Below are 17,853 nucleotides of genomic sequence, written 5' to 3'. Positions count from 1 at the left end.
CCAACAGCAACGAACTCGAGGAAGCCTGGACCGAGATATCTGGTACGATGAAGTTAAGACTTCCCTTCACTACGCTCACCGCCCCTCAACATTCCCCTAGTCTTGACTATGCCAGAGTGTTGTGGTTCATAGCATTCCTGGAGCAAGGGCCAGCGATGCGCCGGCTAGGAGAAGGTACGCCCATGAAGTCAGCGACACTGTTCACAGACCATGTTTCTGGAGGAGATGACCGTCTTCCCGTGGAATTATGGTGGCGAATATATGGCTATGTCCCTGCAATGGATCTGGTGATGATGGCACTGGTATCTAGAAAGCATCATCGACTTGTTGCTAAGTTCAGGAGACCTCCCTACTGGCAGACAAAACGGAAGCGTCATAACTTCTGTGGCGAGATTTGGCTTACCATGATCCAAGAGTATGAGATAACCCTCAGGTACCGGCTCGGAGAATGGATGAAATCTGCGCCAAAAGCCGACGAAAAGCTCCTTGATAGCTTCTGAAGGCTTCTTTGTTGCGAGATAGAGAGATCTGGTGTTGGTCCATATTCCCTCAGCGGGTCCAGGTTGATTAGCTGAGAAAAGCTCCTAAATGACTTGATTACCTTTATTACCCGCTCTTGCCCGCTTCTGCATACCAAGTGAAGGCAGTTGTATGCGTATCGTCGGCTCCTCTGGCGATTCGAGATTAAGTAGAAGGATAGTTGTGCTTGCGGATGCGGAACTGATGGGTGCAACCTCATCGCCAAGCGTGCTTGGCGATCCCATACATGGATATTCTCCAATAGGACTGCCACGGCAGTTCCAAAAAGCAGACTGAACTATGCTTGTGCCCCGTGCACAAGTTAATTCTTGGCAGATCGCAACCAGCGCTTCAGGTACCTTGATGACCATCACTTTCCGCAAGCAAATCAGCCATCACATATCTCGCACAAGCACTTCAAACCATTATTCGCAAAATGTTCCTTTCCATAATCAATGCCGATCTCTTTGCTGTCTCGAATATCTTTAATAGCTTTCACAACCAGCCGACACTTGCCAGATATCCTCGTAGGGCGTACCACAGCGGGAGGGTCGCAGTGGGAGTTCATCAACCTGAAGATGTTGCCGAAATTTCCATAATGATAATGGATAGAGCAGACCAGCTCACCCCTAGATTGAGGGAGATCGTCCTTGCGGTCGCGTCCATTCGGGGTCGTCACCATTATAGAGGTCTTCATGACTGGCGGCGGAAGGCTGAAAAATGGTCAAAAGTTTCGCTTCCGACATCTGGCCGATACCATCACCCAAACTTTCCCAACGAAATTCAACGTCCCAGCCCAAAGGGTCCAGTGAAGCTTGAAATGCTTTTCCGTTTTCCGGAGCTTATCCAATATCAGCCCAACTGTATTATGCACTTGTGCCAGAAAGTGGCTCAACGTTTGTGAGCGTGTCACTCAGCCCATAGCCTGTGCAATTTTGACATTACATTGGGCCGATTCTATATACCGTGGGGACAACTGCCTATGACACCAGGCTGCTTGGCCTTGGACAATGGCGTGAGATCAGAGCCGATTGATGTCTTTAACCTCCGACTTCGTCATGGCTTTAGGCGCAGTGGCTGGGCACTACTGGGTGTTACGCCGCTTCAGGTTGATTGTTTTCAGTGTGGCCAGAGGTATCATATTCTACCTGCCTATGACTGGAATGGAGTCGTCCTTTCACGTGTCTTCCAGGGCACCACCAATGCGAGCGTCTTCGATGGTGTCGACACAGGCGAGGTTGAGAGAGTTAAGACCAGGTGGAAACATGAATGGTGAGCGGGATCGGTGAAGAATACATTCTGCTCAACGGTTTCCCCACTAGATCCTGACCATGGAGCCCCTATCGATCATAACGTAGTCTGAATCCGCCTCAAGAGGGCTAGAGCCACTGGCCTGTTCGTCTGTCATCTCAACATCTCCTGTGTCGTCCTGCAGCAGGTGAGGCTTCTCAGCCGCCGTATGACTTTGAGTGGGTCCGGGCTGATGGCTCTCGCCTCGGCCGCCCTGCTCCAATGCCATAGCATAATTGGACAGGGAGAACTGCTTTGTAGATACGTTGTAGCGAATATAGCGATTGAGCGATGCTAAACGAACTCCGAACCACAGGCAGCGCTCATAACGGGGTGCTGTGTGACTGGGCAACTCGAGTGAGCGTTCATCCTCGTCAGCGACGGTATTTCGGAAAAAGTCCGGAGGGAAGATGTCTGGCGCCCACACTGCTCCGCGTGCAGGAATGTCCTCCGGGAGCTGGCGACCAGTGCCACTGGTGCTTTGAGGGAACGTTACAGCCGTTACGCGTTCAGACACACCCGACCGTCCTAACATGTTGAGGAAGAGAACGATATTCGACCATGGAATGTGAGCCTCTAGGTAGATCAGAGGACCACCGATGCGCGCCAGCGACCAAAGAAAGCCGAGAATAAAGTTCATGAAAGGAACCACATTTCTGTCCCCAATCTTGCCGGCGTTGGTCGCAACAGCCGAGCGCAGCATTTCCAGAACATAAATACTAACCGCCTGGGATGAGCCAAGTCCCACTTCAGCGGGAATCCATGTTGGAGCCCTGGCTAATACGGGCGCTTTAGCGTCCACGTCCGACCAGAACTCCTCGAACAGCAGATCGCGGATGGACACATCCTCTGCATCAATCTGGCCTTGTTCCATGGTTTCGTCGGAGGATTTGCGGGATTCGATTGCCGCGATGTGCTGACGGTACATTGTCCAGACTGGGTTTTCTGGCTTTCCAAAATCGAGCACTCCAGCGATTATAGATGCAGCAACCTCTGGGCCTTGTGTTTTCCACTCAGCGGCCGCACGCGTGATGTGATCGCTGAGTCCTTGTTGGAATGTTTCAATATGCAGTTGATACTTCTGTAGGGATCCACGCTTGAAGAGGAAGGCAAAGGCGGAAACAAAGGAAGCCTCAGTAGCCCGATATTTGTCATAAGACGGATCCTCGGTATCCAACAGAGGGTTGAACAGTAGCATTATACTCTCCCGAGCATTCTCAAACGGTTTGATGCTGACCAAGGCTTTGGAATAATAAAACAGCTGCTGTACGATGTTGGGTCTCGCGAGGACAGCGAGATGATGCTGGATCCTTCCCACATCGGGAGAAAGATCTGCGGCCCTATTGTACCATGTGCGTGCAATTTTAGACCAGATCTCGCGATCACGCAGATCGACTTCTACTATAGCCATACTAGATACGATCCGTTAGATAGTGACCTTGACACAGTGGGGAAGCTTGCGAATCTTGGCTTCGCTGATACTGGTTTCCTGAGTGTAGTCGACCTTGAACGAATTTTTGCTGGAAAAATCGTCGTGGGAACCTTTGGGGAAGTGGTTTCAAACAGAATCAACGTGCTCCTCACTCACCGATAGCGGGCGAGATCTCCCAGGCATTCAATCCAAGTCTCGAGAAAACGCGGCACAGATTCCATCAAAAGCGCCATCATCGAATAAGCAATGTAGACGAATGCCAACATATGCTCCAGTGACCCGGGCAGTTGTTGACGGAGAAGCTCGAGAAACGAATGAATTCCATGTCTCCACATTCGAGCTGGCATGGCGTACTTCTTCGCGAGGCGTCGCAGAGCAGGCGAAGCTGTGGGGTGCTGCGACGCGAGGAAGAAGTCATGGTGCTCATGGAGTAAAGTCCGGTGGAGACCAATTAAAGCTTGCCATTGGTCGTTGCTCAGCTTGTTGGCAGCTTTTGCGCACGCTTGTGTGATTTCTACCGCTTTCTTTTCGACCATGACCAGCCCTGCATAGATCCCCTTTACTTCAATAATCAGTTGCTCCTGGGTGATCGGATTTGTTTCTGGCTGCAGTATCAGACTTGTGTCGCCTTCAGGAGCATCGCCATCATCTTCATCGACAGGGCTCGAAGGTGTATCGTCATATGGCGGCGCAGTGTGGGATTGGCGGACGAGCGTATCTAAAGCAGATGGTTGTATGTCAACAGTCAGACGGTCGAGATAGCTAGTAGACAAATTATGGATGCTCGCCAGGGGCAAGGTGGAATCGACGTTATTGTTGGAATATTTGCCTCGCTTGCTGTTCTGGGGTTGGTCCTCGGCGATTCGCTTATAGGAGGTTGATGGGGGCTGTGACGTGGCATCCTCTGCAAGGCTGAGGGCCTTCCCCGTGGAAGTGACCTCCTGAGAGTGACGCCGAATAGCCTTGGGCGAGCCTTCGTTTGACGGTTTTTCTCCAATACTAGGGAATGGTCAACCTAACCACGGTACTGGTTTGAGCGGAGTGATTCGCACTTTTCGGCATCTCTTTGCTGTATTTCTGCTAAACTGCGACTACCCGGGACTTTCCACCACCAGCTGCGTGGTGAGATCTGAGTGTGGCTCATGTCTAAAGTGCCGCTCTGCAAGAATTTGTCAGTCAGTTTTTGCGGGCGTTTACCAACGAAGAGTGCTTTTGTTTGAACCCTTGAGAAATCGCACGGACCAAAATTCCGCTTGTAGAACTCAAACTCACTTGGAAGAGCCCGAAGTTATACCTCTTTCCGGTCTTTGTATCTCAAAAGGGAGACTGAGGGCCAAGGAGACCAGAACTTGATTGAAGATCAGAGGCAGCTTTGCAGAAGGCTTGCGGATTGAGAAGTATAGGCGAAAGATCTGGGCTCATATTCGTTTCGGAGCGTGGTTCGCATTTGGATCTGGCCTGTCTAGCGTGGTTGCCTACTAGAAACTAAATGTGTCGAACTGGGTCGCAAAAGCTGCGCCTTGCGGGTCTTTACGTGGACCCCTGCTAGGACGTAGCTGTTGTGGTCATGCTGATCTTGCCCAGCCATCGTCTCGTGCACTTTATCCAGCATTGATATCGCGGCTGCTAACTTATCCTTTAGGCGTATCTCCAGCCGATGTGGTGATCTGAGATGGTAAGGCTCGACATCGCGGGCGGCAGTGCAAGAGAATCAGGCTTCAACGCCACCACTTCTAACGGCAGTCAGGCTGGGTGAGAGAGCAGAATTGTCGATTTGGGGGCTGCCTATATTTCGTTCTCGAAACTACTTTCTTGCATTAACCGCCTCATACAAGGTGCTGGCGTGCCTTGCTGCGGAGGCTGAGATGCGTTCTGGGTTTCTTAGAACATGGCCAAGATGTAGATGGATATCTTGCGAACCAAAAAGCCATGCTACCCATCTTTGAGTGGCTCAATACCTTGCTGGCTTTGGAGAGGCTACTGAGGTGGCCTTTCATTAGTAGGCGCATTATGCCCAAGAAGACGGATAAGACTGGTGTTGGCTTACTATTGGCTTTCGCTGAGACAGCAATAGCCGAGCGCAGAAGAATCCAGCATCGAGACATGTTGGGATCCTTTCTCCAGCACGGGATCGAAGCTTCAAATCATGGTGGGCTCAGACACAACTGCGACGGCTATGCATATGGCTCTCTTCTTCGCTATGACCAATCCACGAGTGTGGGGATGTCTGCACTGTGAGATCCAGAAGGAGGAACAGAGTGGCCTCTCCACGCCAGTGAGCGCGAGCCAGTGTCAACAGATGCCCTATCTTGATGCGTGCGTCAAGGCAACTCTAAGACTGTGGCCACCGGTTGTGGGGCTCAATGGCAAAGTTGTCCCTCCGGGGGGCACATAAATTCTACGCAACTTTATTCCCGAAGGAACCTCAATTAACTATAGCGCGTGGGCAGTACAACGGAACGTGGCCGCCTTTGTTGCGGACGCCGACACGTACAGACCAGAACGATGGCTGCCTGGCGCCAACCCAGGAAGGGTCCTGGACGAAATGAACAACACGCTTGATCTAGTCTTCGGGTACGGCAAAAATGCTTGCTTAGGAAAGTCGATCGCTCTAATCGAGATGCAGAAGTTTGTGGCCGAGCTCAGTCGACGATTCGACATGAGCATTGTTCGACCCGAGAGGCCATTCAAAAGTTCAAACCGGAACGGCTTGTTCATTCAGGAAGATATGCTGGTCAGATTTGAGAAGCGAAGCTGTGACCTCTGACAAACTGGCACATGCATGCGACAATTGGCCTCGAGAAATTCATATTTAGGGTCCAGAGCATTCTTACTACTTCAGCCACTCTTAGTCGTACTTGATCTCAGTGTTTGGCATCTCGAGAATCTGTGGTAATCAATCGCTACTATTGCTCTTATCTCCTTCGGAATCACGGTTTTCCCTATATTGTTGCTTCTAGTGCCTGGAATCGTCAACGACTAAGGGCCGGACTTCTAGGCGCCGGCAGACCGTGGTAGTGTCACCAGCCCACACTGTCTGTAAGATATCGGACGACCACTTGATGGTTAAACTCACAAGAACTGGAAAGTTCTCGTGAAGACAGAGGCATGCTAATAGCCGCGACTCAAGTCTCTCTTCTCCTGCAATCTCTGTATCGACCAAACGCAGGTGATTTAGAGATCTGGGTAGGCACTGTAAAGAGTGTGCGGGCGAGGAGCCTTCCATGGGATTGAGGACCATGACTGCCGCACCCTCTTGGATCAATACTTGAAGCGGCCTTGATGACAGCCCTGGCGGTGGCGCCTTCATAGACCAGACAACGTATTCCAGGGATCTTCACCAAGTCAAGCTTCGTCATATCACTCTAATAATAGCTAACCAGTCAGAGAAAGTCATATATTGGGGCACCCCGCCTGCCAAGGTGTGGAAGCGCGCGCCTTCACCCGCAGACCAAGGCCATGTTCGTCTCGTGATTGTAGCTATATAACTTCTTTTGCAAATGCCCGTGAGTCACTTCTTTGCGATATTCCTTGACCAGATTTGATCCGCATGCCCGAGATATGCCGGATACTACTCTTCAAACTACCCCTTGCTTCGCAGATCTACCAGAAGATGTACTTGTGCAAATCTTTCAGTGGTTGTCAGCAGCCGCTCTTCTGGCCGTGGAGCGAACACGCAAATCCTTTCGCGATGTTGTGCGACATCACGATTACCTGTTCCTGAAGATCTACGGTGAAGGTCCAGTCCACAGACGAGTGCACGATGACGAACGAGACGCAACCACGTCACGACAGCTGCTGCGGGAAAAGTATGAGTGGCGACAACGATTGCAGACGAAAGATGCAGTGCAGATGACACCTACAGACTGTATCGACACACTTCTTGAGAAATTCTATCTCTGCGACGACGCGACGCTGAAAGGCATTGCGGAGAACGTGCTATTTTCGCTTCAAGAGCATAGATCCGATACTGTTGACTACCACGAAGCAGCAGCTACGGCATTGGCGGTGCTCGGGCGTAAGGAAGAAGCGGCCCAAAATTACGATACCATCCTTCGGCGTAACGAAACGTTACCATCACGAACTATACTCACGGCAGCGAGATTCGGGTGGCCTTGTTTGCCCTTTCTGTGCTTTGACGCGGACCAGTTCAAAGGAGAAGCACTGCTCGGGGCAGCCGTCGGCGGGCAACTGTCAATGCTACAAGAGCTGATCTCCATCGATGCGCCATTAGATTATAGCTCTCATGGGCTCTCGGTCGCACTGGCCGCTGCAATGGGTGGACATACGAGTATCTTGGAGTATGTGCAAGGTGCTGGAGTGAATCTTACTTCCAGGGCTTCTCAAAATGCCGAAACACCACTCTACTATGCCGCCAAGTACGACAATGCTGATGCCGCTCGCTACATCCTTGCGTACACAAACGAAGCAGAAGACATTCTCGATGCCTTCGACGGTGGAGTAATCTCTGGCAGCTTATCGGTGCTTGAAACCCTTGCCCCGCATCTCCATCACTTGGAAGACGCTCTCATTTCTCGATTCTTGAAGACTGCCTGCTGCTCGACAACGACCGTGGCGTTACATTTCCTACTAGTGGATCAGAAGATGGACGCCAATCATCTTCTGGAAGATGGAAGTTGCGCTGTGCATTTGGTTGCGAAAGAGAATAAACTCGAACACCTCACCGTTCTTCTTGAATGTGGAGCTTCTATCCTGCCTATGGACGCCACCGGCCAGACGGCGCTCGAAATAGCACTCAGCCTCAACCATACTGAGTTGATTGAATTCCTCGTTCAGGTTTCCCCGGAATATGGTCGAAACGGATTTACGCATCAGGAGAAGCTGAAGTACGTCGAGGATTGCCTGGACCGCTTACGCCCGCTATACCTTGGCGTTATTGTCATGGGCCATAGATCCGGGAGCAATGAAGGTGGGACAAAGACTCTATCAACAGAAAGTCTTTCAAAAGCTTGGGACGAGGGGGCACTGGTGAAGCTATCACGCTTATGGATGACCTCGCTATCCACAGCGTCTCTAGCATATTTTCTAGAGGTGGTCCTGGAGAGCAGGCTTGTTGATCCATACTTTGCGCTAATATCTGCCTCAGCGAGCGCATTCTCCAACTGCCCGCATGTTCGACTACAAAACAGACAATCCGGGCTGCGGACTGTAGTTAAGGAAATACTCTCATGCCTTTCACCGAACTATGAATATCTTTCGGCGTGTTGCCTCGGCGCTATTGTGGAAGAAGCTGTCTCTTCCATAGCAGGCGACGATATTCGCTCTTTGCACGCGGTTTTGACAACAGAGGAGGGCCGCCGTCTGTCCACAGGTTTGCACACAAAGGCACACGAAGAGATGTCTATTCTCCGGCGATTACGAACTCTAGCAAACCAGCAAGGCTAATCTTCACGAACCACAGTCAGTCCCAAGATACTAAGAATTGATGTACCAGATGCCACAGCTCCTGGGCAACTGCTTTAATTATCGGGAGGTGGGGACATGTTTCCACAATGGCTGACTTACACAGCCAATGCGGATAGGCCGCAGGTGAATGTTGAAGTGTACCTGTGAAAATGGATATGTCGATAGCTTGCGCAAGGACGCCTGTCGGCTGGGCTAGATAGGGCCGATACCGGTCTAAGGAACGCTCTCCACTGCTATTGAGGTATCTTGGCTGCTGTTGGAACCCTTTGCAACGCCTGTCTAGCCCGCTGGGACTGATCCCGCGTAATAAATGCTCATCACCTGGTGAACTGTAAAAGCAAAATAGGGTGGAAGTGGCAATCTGATAGACCCTGTGATGACGCCACATAGCATTGTGGTCAGTATGAGGACGGTGAGTATTGGCTGGTCATGAAATGGCCGCGTATTCTGAAATGGGACGGGCTGTGTGCTCACACAGCTGACCCGATACTTGTCACGCATGACGGCCATGACTTATTACGGTAATCGTACGCCGAGCACTGCATGCGCTGAGGAGGGCAGCAGTAAATATAGGTTGTATGCCTGAGGTAAGTAAGCCTGCCTCCTGTAGCGGTGGGACAAGCGTACACACGGGCGGGGGGAGAATCTGCCTTTTCTGGTTTAGTGTAGTCTAGGCAGAGCCACTGTCCCTCGTGGGAAGATCATCTGAAACAAGTGCACCCTGAGAGCACCTGAAGCACCCAGCTGCACACCTCTAGCCCACCCTGGAAGGTGTGCTAGGGCGGCATCGCCCACCCCCGAGAACGGAAACAGAAAAATGGGTCCAAAGAATCTGGGTCGTAGTATTCGAGTACTAAATAGTATAGGATATTATTGATAAATTTATAGCCTATAACTTTATCAACATCTTTCTTGTTATGTTGTGTCTCCTACAATTCTTTGTTAATATTGATTATCTCCTTTGTTGGCCACTGTTTTCCTGGGGCTGGTTCTAGTAGGGAAGTATAGAATATGTTATGAATCCTCATTTCTTTTGGGAGTTCTAGTTTGAAGGTGACCAGTCTGTATTTCTCCTTAACTCTAAACAGTCTGAGCTTAGTGTAATCTAGTTTAGAGCTTGGTCGTTATATTTTTATGTTTTTTTATAGAAGGTAAACTATCTCCCCCTCTAAGAAGACTAGTCCTCCAGTTCTCTTTTTGTTTGCATATTTTATTATTTTATCTTGAATCTCCTGTAAGTTGTCCCTAAGTAGTTGATGCATTATTTGTAAGTGCGTTACTAATATTTTTGCTTTTTCTACCACTAGCTTTATACCTAGTTTATAGTCATAAAGTCTTAGGTGTTTTCTGTAGTTTGCATAATAAGGGGAGATCCCTGTTGCTCCTGCTGAATTGTTGTATGCAAATTGTGCCGTTAGTAATAACTTGACCCACTTTGTTTGTTTATAGTCTAAATAGCACTATAGATATTATTTAAGGACTTGGTTTGTTCTTTCTGTTTATCCATTAGTCTGTAGGTGAAATGCTGTTGATAGCTTGTGTTTTGTTCCTAACTGGTCTGTTAATGATTGCTAAAATTGCGATGTGAAGAGTTTATCTCTGTCTGATATGATTTCCTTTGGCATTCTATACTGTGTGAAGACTGTTTCTATAAAAATATAAGCAAAGTCTGTTGCTGTTGCTGTTTTTAAGAATGGTACAAAGTATACCCATTTTATCAGTCTTTTAACTATCACTAGGATACTATTATATTCCACTCCTATGAGGGGATATGTAGATTTTAGTAGATCTATAATAAAGTCTATTATAATTAAGGTCTATATGTTATCTGGTAGTTCTAGAGATTGTAGTAACCTATAGGGTTTGTGTTAACTATACTTGGTTTGTACACATAAGTTATAGTTCCTAATATAGTTTTCCATGTCTTTCCTTAAGCTAGGCCAGGTGAAGTCTTAAGTTATGAGTTTAATTGTCTTATTAACACCTAGATGTCTAGCTATTTTAATATTATATCTGTTGTATATAACCTCTTGGTGTTGCTATTCACTTAGTTATATTTCTATAGTTGCCAGTGTTTAAGGTTTCTAGTATACTAGGCTATTCCTATCTTGCCTTAGTATTAAGGCTAGTACAGGTCTAGTTCCCTCTGTATAGTTAGGCCTTCTACTTAAAGCATTAGCGCGTCTGTTTTCTGTTTCTCTAACATATGTGATTTTAAAGTTATATGCTGAAAGTGTTTCTGCCCACCTAACTTGCCTCCTGTTGAGTTCTTTTGTTGTGGTCTAATATAGAAGGTTCTTGTGGTTAGTGAAGATCTGAACGGGGTGACTAGTTCCTTCTAGATATACTCTCCACTCCTTTAAGGCTTCTACTATTACTAAAAGTTCCTTATTATAGATATTATAGTTTAATTTGGGTCTGGTTATTTTTCTAGACTAATAGGCTACTAGCCTAATCTTTCTGTCTTCCCCTTTTTAGGTAAGGCATACACTGACTATATAGTCCAAGGTGTCTATTTTAAGTATAGCTTCCTTTTCTGGATTAAAAATAGCGAGTATTAGAGCTTTAGTCATTTTCTCCTTAATAGCCTTAAAGGCTTGCTTATATTCTTCTATTCAGTTAAAGCGTTGATCTTTCTTTGTAAGGTTTGTTAAGGGGGTAGTTGTATGAGAATACCCCAAGATAAACTTGTAGTAGTAGTTAGCAAGTCCCATAAACAACTGTACTTCCTTAATATTCTATAGCCTGGGCTATTCCTTAATAGATTGTATCTTCATAGGATCTAGAGCTAATCCCTTTCCTGATACAAGGTAGCTAAGGAAAGCTATCTTATGCTTATAAAACTCGCACTTGCTAAGCTTCACTAAGAGGTGTTTCTGTTATAGTTTCTTGAGCACCTTCTAAACCTGCTCCATATGTTTATTATAGGTTTGAGAGAATATCAAGATATTGTCTAAGTAGGCCAGGATAAAAACGTCTAGGTATTCTTATAAGGTATTGTTAATTAGCTCTTGGAAAGAGGCGGGTACATTAGTTAATCTGAACAGTATGACTTGGTACTCATAGAGTCCCTAACGTGTTTTGAACACTGTTTTCTATTCTTCACCCTCTTTTATCCTGATTCAATAATAGGTATCCCTAATATTGATTGCTGTAAACCACTTAGCGCCTAAAAGTCTGTCCTGTAGTTTATCTATACATAGAAGTGGATATTAGTTCTTTTAGGTGATATTATTGAGCTTCCTGAAGTTAATACACAGTTGTAGGCTGCCGTCTTTCTTTGGTATAAATAGCACACTGTGTGCTATAGGTAACATAGATTTTTATATAAATTACTTCTCTAGGTAGGTATCTAGGTATTCCTTTAAGAAGTCCTCCTGCTTCTTAGAAAGTGGTATTAATCTGGCATGGTACTTCAGATTTTCCACTAATAGGGGTATCTCATAATCCCATGGTTAATGTTCTAATAGGGTAGCACTCTCTACTTTCTCTGTGAACATATCCTTAAACTCTTTATATTCCAGAGGAATCTCTGACGCAGCTATACCTGCTAGAGCTCTTCTTACCGGTCATACCTATATCGCCTTTATAAAGGGAACCTTTGAGACTAATCAGGTCTCTATTTGTCCGTGACTGCAATTCGGAAATTTGAGTGTTCTCTTTTTCTAGTTGATTACTGGGTTGTGCTATGCTAGCCATTCTATTCCTAATATCACGTTGTATTTTATGTCAACAATGTCCAGTGTAATGTCTTCTTTGTGTCCCTGTATATGAAGGTGAATGTTCTGTAATTCTCTTTTAACCCATCCTTAGTCTTGTTTCATCAGATTACTGTCGGCTATATCCAATTGGTAAGGTTGCTCTTTGTTATACCAATAGTTTTTTAGTTAATAAGCTGCCCTTATACCTATGTAATTAATATTGGCTCCACTATTGATCATTATCTTTGTGTAGTTTCCTTGGATATGTCTGGTTAAGACCAAATGTTGGTTAGCGTTCCTACTAAGTGTACAAAGCTAAGGCTTTATTAGAGGAGAGGTTTACCTTAACAGCCTCCCCTTCTCTTGTTTTTTAGTAGGTAGATGTGTTAATATTCTTAGAATGTGCAATCTTTGTCTCTATAAAGCCCTCCTTCCTGGAGTATCCCTCTTACCTGGTAGTAGGAGATAGCTAGGTGAGGCACTATAGGGTTAATAGTGTAGTGATATTTATGTGGCTCTATAAAGTCTCTACAATCTGTATTGGCGCATAAGAACTTCCTGCTCTATATTGTCTTGTTAGGTCTTTTGTCTTTTACCTTGACCTCCTTACTTGGTTGCTCTGATCTAAGCTATAGCTTTTCAAAATGTTCCTTCTAGGATATAGGTATGTTTATCTCTTTAGATGCTCTGTCTTCCCCATGCTTAATATGTACATACAGGTCGTCCTTGTTTTCACACTGTTTGTCCTTACACATTTTCAAGTGAAATACCCTAACATCCCTCTTTAGGCTTGCTTTTAATATGTATATAATATACACATGCTAGGTATCAATTAAACAATCTCCTATACACCTTTTCTTTTCCCATTGATTAGTGATAAGCCTGACCAATCCTGGTGTAATGTGAGTGACTATCTATAGTTTGGCTTTAGAGGCTTGGTCTTTATTTAGGGCTTTAGGGAGCTCACTGTTATATATCTAGTCTTCCTAATCCGATTTGTCACTCAACTCTTCCTCACTTGTTGTTTCTTTATCTTAAAAGTATAGTGATATAGTTAGTTATTGTTTAGCTATTATATATAGGCTTATTAACCCTTGTTCCTCTAGGGAGTATATTAGTTGTTCTATTACATTGTGTATATAAATAGTTAGATATCTGGGATATTTATAGTCAGGGCACACTCTTATTACTATAGGTTATTATATCTCTATTCTTCCTCCTATTAGAAAGTAGGTAGGGTATTTCTCCCTGTTTTATCCTATAGTTAATCCCCACTATTTGGTAGCTACTATAATATAGAAAGGTCCCGTATTAAGGATCACTAAGGGAGAATCCCTCTCACTAGGTTATTTTCCCTTAGGCACCTTCCTGCTTATTATAGAAAGATTATATATAGTTTCCTTATTCTCTATATACATATTATGTAGATCCTGCGCACTTTCTTCAGACTCTTCCTGTTAAAGGTCTCTTATCTAGTCAGCTGGGTCTTAGTATTAATATTTGTTCTTAGTCCCTCTAGGGTACCACCTTAACCCTTCTTTCTCGCTCCTGTATTTAGAGTATTAATTATACTAACAGGCTGTCTATAATTTTCTAACGTAGCGGTCATATTTCTCCACTAATTAAATAGCTTTCTTCTAGAAACAGCTGAGTCTTTTAGGTGTATCCACTTCTTCTTCTAGCTTAGCCTTCTCCTCTTCTGGAGGTTATGTGTGAGAGGCCTCTCCCTCTCTTGGGATCTTAATAAAGCTCTCGTCTTTAGAGGATACATACGCCTATATAAACTCCTTCTTATACCATTCCCAGTAGGCCTTGGTTCCTACTAGTAGTTATTTTAATCCCTCCTATGCTTATACCTCTTCTGATTTAGAGAGGTTACCCACCTCTTTAGTAGTGCTTACACTAGTGTCAGCCTTTTTTCCTAGTGTACTAGCTGTTCATTTGCTCATTATATGCAGTCGTTAGGTCAGGGTCCCACAGTCTTTCACCTAATGTCCGGATTTTCCACAACTGAAGCACAGGTTATCTCATCTATATTTCTCCTGTTTGTCTCTACCTAGGATCCTTCTGTTACCATGGCCTCTAGGTCATAAGGGCTATCTAGCTTATATTATAGAGAGATCTATTAGGTCCCCTTGATTATAAGCACAATTCTTCCTTCCCCTATATCCGCTAAATAGAATCTTTCCAGGATATTACTATTCTATCCTAAGCTTATAGAGTTGATTGTCTACCTTAATAGTTTTGTCTACCACTTTGATTAGAGTTATAGGTAGCGGTATAGCTATTTTAGCTTTAATCTCTATCTTCAATCCCTAGTAGAACATATCCTATAAAGCTTTATCTTTATCCTAGTCTAGGTGTGAGGCCACTTACTAGAATATAGAGTAGTAGGCAGATATAGATCCAGTTTACCTAAGCTGATATATTTCTCTGGTAGCAGTCCTTTCTTTGTTTACCGTACTGAAGATTACCTTCATTTCTCTTTCAAATTCCTTAAAAGAATTAATAAGCCTCTTAGTCTTTTCTTTAGCCCCGTTTGTATTCTTGTAGTGATCACTGAGAAATAGTTTGAACCAGGCAAAAGCTGCTCCTTTAAGATGGGCTGCAGTGTAGATAACCTTCAGTTGGTTACTAGTAAACTGTCCTTGGTTAAGGTTAAAGGCTATATAGAGCTAGATCAGATAAGCTTGAAGTTGAGAGCGTTGCCCTGTAAAGGGTTCCACCCTAGCCTTAAGCTTACCATCTCCTTCTGACTGGACCAAGGTACTAAGGCTAGAAGCAGCCTTAATAGTACCACCTCTCTTTCTCAAGATAGATCTGGATGGGGATAGGGATTAAACGCTAGACATAATTAATACTATCCATTGCAGGGTAGTCAAAGTGTTATGAACTGCTCTAAGCGTTAGGTCCAAACTGGGTTTAGCAGCTGGGGGGATAGTATCAGGGTCAAGGCTAGGCCAAAGTAAACGTAGGAACTAATAGTAGCAGTTGTACTACCAATGTATAGAGCGAATCAATATACAAAGTTGACTACAAGAGTCCTACCTAGTGTCGGGGCGGGTTGTCCCTCTATATAGTCCTGTAAAGATATGTAATGCTGGGTCCTGCTGCGTCTGCTGTACCTGCCGGGGCCCCAGCAGACCCATCATACCCATCGGGCCCAGCGCCTGGGTCACGTGACGTATACCTTCCCTTGGGGTCGGCTAACCTTCCCCTATGTCTTCAGGCCGGACGTCACCGGTGGCCTGCAGGTCGCACGGTGGCCTGGGTCGTAACACTCACTTGTGGACGCGTACCTAAGCTTGAGTTTTTGCATGAGATCTAATGCGGGAACAAGCTTGTTATCGGGCTACTCAAGGTAGTTGGCAGGAGGAGGATTGACCAGGTCGGTGTAGTGCCTGTATTGCGCGCAACTGGAAGTGCTCGGCCGCATGCGTGATACCGAGCAGCTCTGCCGTATTATTGAGACATTCTGCCTGGGCCAGTGCGAGACGCAACTCGATTTGCTTGAAGTCATAGCTGCTCTCACACTCTTCTACAGTCATGAACGATGGTGAACTTTACGTTTCCGCTGGAGGTGGGGATACCTGTACTTGGGACCATGGCGACCAAGGTGCCAGGCTTGAGGCGGCCAGTCTCGTTGATGTTCTTGTTTCTCAGATCCTCTGGTGTAGGAACTGATAGTGTTATGAAAACCCGGCCGTCATCGTCGTCAAAGTCCAAGTTCGCGGAGCCCACATCGATGTTGTACCGGTAGTATCTTCAGTCGTTGATCTGAATGTACGCCTGGTATGACGTGGACAGGTTTGAGGAGGTCTGCAAGTTTTTGCCCATGCCTTGAATTGTCTTTGATAGCACAACTCACCAGCCCCCGAAAGAGTCGATCGTTTGAGCCGGAACTCTTGATCAATACTAGTGATCAAGAGCGTGCTAATATCCGGGCGAGCAGGAAGGCGATCGAGACTCTGGGTCATGACCTCAGACGGTGGGAAACATCTTGATCTTTCGAATGTCCTCGCAGTCGTTGTCATGAGCTGGGATGAACGGGCCAGTGGCTGGAAGGGGTGAGATGTTCGTCTGGTTGGGGTCGAAGATGGTACCTAGTACTCTGTCTGTCCGCAAGGTCGGATAAGGGACGCTGGCATATTCGTGGTTGATGAGACAGTGCAAGGCCTTCGGAAGATCTTGTGCGAGAAGCAAGCTTCTCCAAATGGACAGTAGCCGGCTTGAATGTACCAAGTGAGGACAGAGCTTGCCTGGGTTGTAGGTCTTTACCTGCTGTTAGCCAACCCAGGAGCCCTCCCGTCAATTGTGTCGACCCCTGGTGTCCTTCGCATACAGGGTCATATGCACTCACAGCTGTCTTTCATTCAACAGCAGCTGGAATTATATTCTCATATTTATTCAACGCCACACACTTACAGATTCCCAAACCTCACTGGTCTGGGTTCACGTTACTTCTGGCTCTACCATCGGCATCCGGAGCAGAGTATAAACTCCCGAAGTTCAGTACTTTAATTCACCAGAGCCCACAAGCTGCTGGACAGATCCGAGATACGGAGAAAGCGGTCTCCAACATGTCTGAAGTGGGCATGTGCTCGAAGATTGCCCATTGTCTGCTGAGCAAAAGTGATGTTGAGCCACAAGACATCGTATTCCTCACGTCATACCTAGTATCACGGCCAGCTTGTATACATGGCCAACAGAGCTCGAGACGTTGAGCACATTACCAGGTAGTACTCTATGGATCAACCCTCAAGACTGTCTTCAGATGATCCAAGACGGCGTGCCATTCACTGAGGAGGCTATCGAGCGGCTGTGCCCCTGTCCAGAGGCACATATTGGCAAGTTACAGATTTCTATCACAAAAGGCCAAAATCGAGATCTGGTCTGGAGTCAGATCAAATGAGACCCGATCGATTGGTTTCATAGATGATCTCCGCCTTATGAACGTCTTGTTGAGGTATGCCGCTTGAACCCCATCCTTCCTTTGGTCCAACCTCGGTGGCGGGGCGGTCGGAACATCGACCAGAATCACCGGGAAACGCCAGAAAAGATTCACTGCTGACATTTCACCAGCCACTCCCAGCATCAGATGATCGTCGTAGCTGATGCTCATACCTATTGGAGTTCTGAGCCGTGGCGCAATGGCATCAGAGCTTTCAGCTCGCACCCAAGGCCCGATGGTCTGTTGCTCGTGCCTGAACGCGAGGCCTTCATCACCACAACTTGCGACAACATCGATCATGCCAACAATAAGACTAGGTCTAGCCGATTTTCCTTGCTACTCGTCTAACGAGGTCTCACTCATACATCGTCAATCACTCTCGTGGTCATGAAAATCCAGATTTACTGCCGCGGGGACACCGAGTCTTGTTGCAATCAGCAGTGCGAATGGTTGATGCAGTGCGGTCTGCCTGCAATGAAGTGTGCGGCAAACACAACTCTGGCACACTTTTTGCCCTGTAGCTGCAATACCTA

The 17,853-nt window shown here is 46.4% G+C and overlaps 3 protein-coding genes across 3 annotated transcripts; 2 read left to right on the top strand and 1 right to left on the bottom strand.

The window, feature by feature from the left end:
• Positions 1–1,837: 1,837 nt before the first annotated feature.
• Positions 1,838–3,777, bottom strand: HMPREF1541_08999 (uncharacterized protein; the record flags this gene model as incomplete). Its single annotated transcript, XM_008723317.1, has 2 exons — positions 1,838–3,221; positions 3,398–3,777. The coding sequence occupies 2 exons, from the start codon at positions 3,775–3,777 to the stop codon at positions 1,838–1,840; spliced, it is 1,764 nt and encodes a 587-aa protein (XP_008721539.1).
• Positions 3,778–5,387: 1,610 nt separating this feature from the next.
• HMPREF1541_08998 (uncharacterized protein) lies at positions 5,388–6,008 on the top strand (the record flags this gene model as incomplete). Its single annotated transcript, XM_008723316.1, has 2 exons — positions 5,388–5,557; positions 5,738–6,008. The coding sequence occupies 2 exons, from the start codon at positions 5,388–5,390 to the stop codon at positions 6,006–6,008; spliced, it is 441 nt and encodes a 146-aa protein (XP_008721538.1).
• Positions 6,009–6,802: 794 nt separating this feature from the next.
• Positions 6,803–8,815, top strand: HMPREF1541_08997 (uncharacterized protein; the record flags this gene model as incomplete). Its single annotated transcript, XM_008723315.1, has 2 exons — positions 6,803–8,171; positions 8,772–8,815. The coding sequence occupies 2 exons, from the start codon at positions 6,803–6,805 to the stop codon at positions 8,813–8,815; spliced, it is 1,413 nt and encodes a 470-aa protein (XP_008721537.1).
• Positions 8,816–17,853: the final 9,038 nt, after the last annotated feature.

Source organism: Cyphellophora europaea (assembly GCF_000365145.1).
Source record: "Cyphellophora europaea CBS 101466 unplaced genomic scaffold supercont1.9, whole genome shotgun sequence".
In the NCBI taxonomy this organism is placed as follows: Eukaryota; Fungi; Ascomycota; class Eurotiomycetes; order Chaetothyriales; family Cyphellophoraceae; genus Cyphellophora; species Cyphellophora europaea.
The sequence above is the reverse complement of the archived record's forward strand: the minus strand, read 5'-3'. Positions and strand labels throughout refer to the sequence as shown.